Genomic DNA, 6062 nt, shown 5'->3' with positions numbered 1-6062 from the left:
TCCACGCCGCTCCGATCAGACCAAATGGGAAAACCTGTAACTAGACGGATGGATCCGCTCAGGAAACATGGCGAGCGAGCAGCAGCTGGAGACGGTTTGCAGACATAAACATGTAGAGACATCCAGCTCATGGAGAGGCTTTGATAAACTAAACGGCTGTTTATACTTCCTGGCTGGCTGTTTATACTGAAGCAGAACCCGTCTTCCTCACAGACTCATTGAAACTCTTAGAATGACTGACTCAGGTTCTAACACCAGATAATCAATTATTATTATCATTGTTTACCCGTGATTAACCTGTGATTAACCTGTGCTTACGGTTCTGGATAAATTCGTAGATGTCGCCGCTGTGGGCGGAGCCTCAGAGTTGATTTCAAATGGTGACGCTGCCGATCCTCTGGTTGGTCTGTTGACCATCAATCATTCAATCAGCCACAGAATAAGGTGAAGATTCTAAAACAATGGCACCAGAGGATTTATTGAAGGAATAATGAACAAACATGCAGAGGCCACGCTGCGTACAGACATTCAGCCGGTTAGAACCGGTTCCTCCTGCTCCAACGTTCCATCAAACTACAGAAAATGAAGACAGACACCCTGATCTTCAAGCTGCTCAAAGTTCCAGAGATTCTGCTTCAATCAGTGAGGAGCTGCGGGTCAGCCCATGTTCTGCCGGTTTCCATATCCTCTACGGTGTTCATCTTTCCACTCATCCCAGTTTCTGGCTTTCAGCAAAGCAGCTGGGTCATCATTTGCAGCCTGTTTCTCCTTTTCTTCTTCGTCCCTCTCCTGGGCGTCCACGTCCTCCTCCCCAGGGACTCTCCTGGCAACGCCCTGATCAGGAAGGGCTCCTTGTCTTCGATGCTGCTCGTACCAGTCATCCACCGTCATGGTGGGGAGGCTGGGGTAGCCGGCGCCGAGGACGCGGGCCTGTGGAGCCAGAGAAGCAAAACGCATCAATCAGTCAGCATTTCTGGGAGGAACTACAGGCTGCTGCTGCTGGCAGGGGGACCAGTGGAACCAGTGAAAACAGTGGCACCAGTGAAAACAGTGGCACCAGTGGAAGCTGCTGACGTAAAGCTGGACCTCTGACGTAAAGATGGACCTCTGACGTAAAGCTGGACGCCTGACGTAAAGCTGGACGCCTGACGTAAAGCTGGACGCCTGACGTAAAGCCGGACGCCTGACGTAAAGCCAGGACCTCTGTCGTAAAGCTGGACCTCTGACGTAAAGCTGAACGCCTGACGTAAAGCTGGACGCCTGACGTAAAGCCGGACGCCTGACGTAAAGCCAGGACCTCTGTCGTAAAGCTGGACCTCTGACGTAAAGCTGAACGCCTGACGTAAAGCTGAACGCCTGACGTAAAGCTGGACGCCTGACGTAAAGCCGGACGCCTGACGTAAAGCCAGGACCTCTGTCGTAAAGCTGGACCTCTGACGTAAAGCTGAACGCCTGACGTAAAGCTGGACGCCTGACGTAAAGCCGGACGCCTGACGTAAAGCCAGGACCTCTGTCGTAAAGCTGGACCTCTGACGTAAAGCTGAACGCCTGACGTAAAGCTGAACGCCTGACGTAAAGCCGGATACAGATGGGTCTTACAGCAGCGGTCAGGTGATCCGTCTCCTGTAGCTGATTGGGTAGAGTTTATGCACAGAGAACGCTGCTGTTAGTTCTCCAGCAATGGTCAGGCAATGACCTCCAGCCCCTCGTTCAGGTCAGAGCCTCTAGCTTCCAATGATAGCAGCCTTAAGGGCTGCTCGCCGTAATATCAATCAGCAACAGTCCAGTCCAATTTTAAATCCCATTTCATTCCTCAACACGGCTGGAAAACAAAAAGTATTGGAGCAAACATTTTAAAAGCCAGTCACTGAAAATAGTCGTCACTGCTTCAGTCAGATCTATAAACGGATGAAAATGCGAAACAGATGTCAAACAGGTGTCAGCTAGAACCGGTACCGGTCCACTGGGTCTGGTACCAGGCCTCTATAGTGGCTTCCATTCAGTGTTTGCTGGAAGCTCTAATGTGAGCAGAGAGAAACCATAATGGGGTCAAAAACACACCAACCGTAGGATGCTGCTGGTCAGGAGGCTAGCTAACGTTAGCTCACCATGGTTCAGACTCACCTGCACAGCATCTCTGGTGAGGACAAAGGGCTTCATGGGCCTCCTGGACGGCTGCGCCGCTGGATGAGCAGAACTCTGCTTCAGGGCGTCCATGTTCTGCAGGATCTCCAGCTCCTGGTCGATGGACTCCATCTCCTCCAGAGACACGCCGACCCACCGCTGGATGTTCAGAAGGTAGAACTCTCTGCTGGCCTCGTCGTCCGCCTGGCCGCTCTCCACCAGTCTGCGAACGTCTGACAGTCTGGCCTCCAGCTCCTTCCTCTGCCGATACCGTTCGATTTTAGACTGCCTCTTGGCTGCCATGGCAACCAGGCTGGGTGGGCCTGCGGAGGAAGACTGAGACCAGAAGAACATCATTATATCAGTGTTGACATTATGAATGTTTTTGTGCTCTCATTTGTTGTTGTTTTGATCATTATTGGATGATTGTTTGTCACATCACGTGACCTGTCTAATTTAACACACTCGTGTATAATAAAGGGTGTGTCCTTCAAACAAAGGAGGAACAACACGAAAACTGACTGAGTCTCATGCTGTCACGTTGAACGCTGTGCTGAAAAGTTGATTCTGCTAACAGGTTATGGGCCCAGAATGTCCAGAATCAATACAGAAACTGGTGAATGTCCAGACAGACAGTGATCACCTGCTTTGTAAGTAAACAAGGAAAATGAACAGAAGAGAAAAAGACATGGCACACAGCCGCTGGTCAAGACTTCTCTTTGATGGAGACGAGAAAAATTATGAACTATGGGAAACAAAGTTTTTAGGACATCTTCAATTGCAAGGGCTGAAACAGACAATTTTGACAAGCCCCTCCGATGATGACAATGAAGAGGAAGATGCGACGAAAAACGCTGAGGCTTATGCAGAGCTCATTCAGTTTTTGGATGACAAAAGTCACTTATCATGCATGACGCGGCAGACGACGGGCGTGCGGCGCTGGGAATCCTGCGGGCCCATTATGCTGGCAAAGGAAAGCCCAGAGTGATCAACCTGTATACTGAGCTGACTTCACTGCAGAAATCACCCTGTGAGTCGGTTACGGAGTACATCATCAGAGCTGAGACCGCAATCACCGCTTTAAGAAGTGCAGGTGAGGCGCTGAGCGACGGACTTCCGATCGCCATGATCCTGAAAGGACTTCCAGAGACATTTAAGCCATTCGCTATTTATATCACTCAGAGCGAAGATGGTGATAAGAACTTTATATTGAACAACCAGAGGGCTACAAGAAGGAATCTCAAGAAAATGAAAGACTGGTGTATAAACTGCAAAAATCTCTTTATGGACTTAAACAGTCGGGCAGAAACTGGAACAAAATGTTGCACGACTACCTATGTGAAATCAAGTTTGTTCAAAACCCTGCTGATCTTTGTGTTTACACAAAGATTACTGATACTGAAACTGTGTTTATCATTATATGGGTTGATGATTTGATTATTGCTGCCAGTGATACAAATATCCTTAGAGATGTAAAAGAGAAACTTGCATCCAAATTTAGGATGAAGGACTTGGCAAAGTTGACACATTTTCTTGGCATTGACTTTGAGAGAGATGTTGACAGTATTAAAATGTCACAGTCAAAGTATGTGAGGAAAATACTGGAAAAGTTCAATATGGAGAACTGTAAGCCACGAACTACCCCTTGTGAGCAGAAACTTAACTATGCTGATAATGCAGAATTAATGAGTGATGTCAGAAAATACAGGGAGGCAGTAGGAAGCTTAATCTATTTGTCAACATGTACAAGACCAGATTTAAGCTATGTAGTAAGTAAACCGGCACAGTACTTTGCAAACCCAACCACAGAGCAGTGGAATACTGTAAAGCATGTTTTCCGGTATCTAAAAGGCACACAAGATAAAGAACTATGTTTTAAAAAGGGTGCCTGTGATGACCTTATATATGCATACAGTGATGCTGATTGGGCAGGTGATGTATCAGATCGAAGAAGTACAACTGGTTATTGTATGAGTCTAAATAAAGATGGTCCGTTAGTCTCATGGAAAACCAAAAGACAACCCACAGTAGCTCTATCTAGATGTGAGGCAGAGTACATGGCACTAGCTGCTACTCTACAGGAATGCTTATACCTGAAACAACTGTTGTTCAACATGGATCGTTTGGATTATTTGGCTAAGATTTATGAGGACAATCAGGGTACCATATCCTTAGCCAAAAATCCTGTGTATAGACAAAGATGTAAACATATTGTTATTAAATATCATTTTGTCAGATCAGTTGTAAATGAAGGAAAAGTCTTTCTAGAGTACTGTCCAACTAATGAAATGGTTGCAGATGTACTAACTAAACCAGCAACAAAGCTTAAGTTGAGGAAGTATGAAATGTTTATGTTCGGTGTATCATGAATGTATTTTGGTTGAAGTATTAAGAGTTAGAGGAAGTTACCCAAATATGAGCAAGTGGGGGTGTTGACATTATGAATGTTTTTGTGCTCTCATTTGTTGTTGTTTTGATCATTATTGGATGATTGTTTGTCACATCACGTGACCTGTCTAATTTAACACACTCGTGTATAATAAAGGGTGTGTCCTTCAAACAAAGGAGGAACAACACGAAAACTGACTGAGTCTCATGCTGTCACGTTGAACGCTGTGCTGAAAAGTTGATTCTGCTAACAATCAGGGTTCGAATCAGAGACAGGTGGAACTGTTCCCCCGTTTCTCACTCAGGGCCCCCCTGCTCCTCAGAGCCTCTCCCCCTCCCCAGAGAGAACCTGAGGGCCCCCGTTCCTGAGGGCCCCCACCGCCCCTGTTCCCCAGGGAGAACCTGAGGGACCCCGTGGTTCCAGCCCTCCATTAGCAGGTCCACCGGACCGTAGCCGGACCGGAAGCAGCGGGTCGGGTACCTGGGCTGGAGGGGCGCCGCCCTCAGAAAGGCCGTTTGCAGCGGAGGGCAGCTGGAACTGGCAGACGTTGTAATCCTGACATTTCTTCAGGAAGTCCATGAAGCAGAGCCGAGCCGCGCGCAGCGTTTCGAGCCTCTGCTGCTGGCCGCTGTGTTTAAGCCGCAGCGCTCCCAGCAGGGCAGGCAGCAGCAGGTACTTCAGGTCCGCCGTGGACACTTCCTCCAGCTCTTCGTTCCTGCTGAACAGCTCGAGCTGAGCGACCATCCCGGCCGCCTGCTCCAACAAGCTGACCCCGCGCTGAACGCGGCGGATGGTTTCCGGTCCAAACGGTTCCGTTGAATTGTCCAACTCCTCTAATATCTTCCAGCCGCGGTCCAACAGCTCCGATAACTTCAGCTGTTCGCCTTCTGGAGCTGCTAGCTGTCCAGGAGGGATGCTGGATGCACTGTCCGCCATCTTGTTGTTGTCTTCTCTTCTTCTGCGTTTGCTGCTTCTTCTTCTGCTTCCAGACCTTTATGGTTAGCGCCCCTGCTGGTAATGAATGTGAACTGGAGCATTGATTTAAAAAAAAACAACCCTAATTTGTAAATAAACTGGCTACTGTTTATTGATTTGAAATTGTCATTTTAAATCTCTTAAAAGCTTTAACATCAAATCTATGCAAAATAATGGAAAAATGATTAATAACTGACTAGTGTGTTATTTAAATAATAAAGGACATATGTCAAAATATCACAGCGGTTTTTGGAAAGGGAGGAGTACTAATGATCCAACACTATGTCTAGAGCATGAAATTAGAAGAGCACAAGTAAATAAAAAAAGTGTAGTTAAAATATTTTTTGATAGAAAAAGCAGATTATATGATGTGGGTTGATGATTATTAATTAAATTAAACATGTTGGGTATTAGGCTGTTCAGTGGCCCGGGGTCTTTCTGCATGTTCTCCCTCTATATGCATGGGTTCTCTCTGGGTACTCCTGCTTCCTCCCACAGTCCAACAACTTGACTGTTAGGCTAACTGGCTTCTCTAAATTCTCCTTAGGTGTGAGTGTGTGTGAATGGTTTTGTC

General features: G+C 47.1%; 1 protein-coding gene across 1 annotated transcript; it reads right to left on the bottom strand.

The window, feature by feature from the left end:
- Positions 1–451: 451 nt before the first annotated feature.
- igbp1 (immunoglobulin (CD79A) binding protein 1) lies at positions 452–5494 on the bottom strand. Its single transcript, XM_038284663.1, has 3 exons — positions 4994–5494; positions 2125–2460; positions 452–930 (listed from the first exon to the last, which is right to left on the bottom strand). The coding sequence occupies exons 1-3, from the start codon at positions 5447–5449 to the stop codon at positions 658–660; spliced, it is 1065 nt and encodes a 354-aa protein (XP_038140591.1). The 5' UTR covers positions 5450–5494; the 3' UTR covers positions 452–657.
- Positions 5495–6062: the final 568 nt, after the last annotated feature.

The sequence above is a fragment of the Cyprinodon tularosa genome, unplaced genomic scaffold (assembly GCF_016077235.1).
Source record: "Cyprinodon tularosa strain WSP-4 unplaced genomic scaffold, ASM1607723v1 ctg2007, whole genome shotgun sequence".
Classification (NCBI taxonomy): domain Eukaryota; kingdom Metazoa; phylum Chordata; class Actinopteri; order Cyprinodontiformes; family Cyprinodontidae; genus Cyprinodon; species Cyprinodon tularosa.
The sequence above is the reverse complement of the archived record's forward strand: the minus strand, read 5'-3'. Positions and strand labels throughout refer to the sequence as shown.

Bases quoted from the DNA above. Each gene is read 5' to 3' on its own strand.
- igbp1 (XM_038284663.1), bottom strand. From the start codon at position 5,449: ATGGCGGACAGTGCATCCAGCATCCCTCCTGGACAGCTAGCAGCTCCA. The intron at 2,461-4,993 runs GTACCCGACCCG...TTCTGGTCTCAG, and splicing joins GCGGCGCCCCTCCAGCCCAG to TCTTCCTCCGCAGGCCCACC. The intron at 931-2,124 runs GTGAGTCTGAAC...CTGGCTCCACAG, and splicing joins TCACCAGAGATGCTGTGCAG to GCCCGCGTCCTCGGCGCCGG.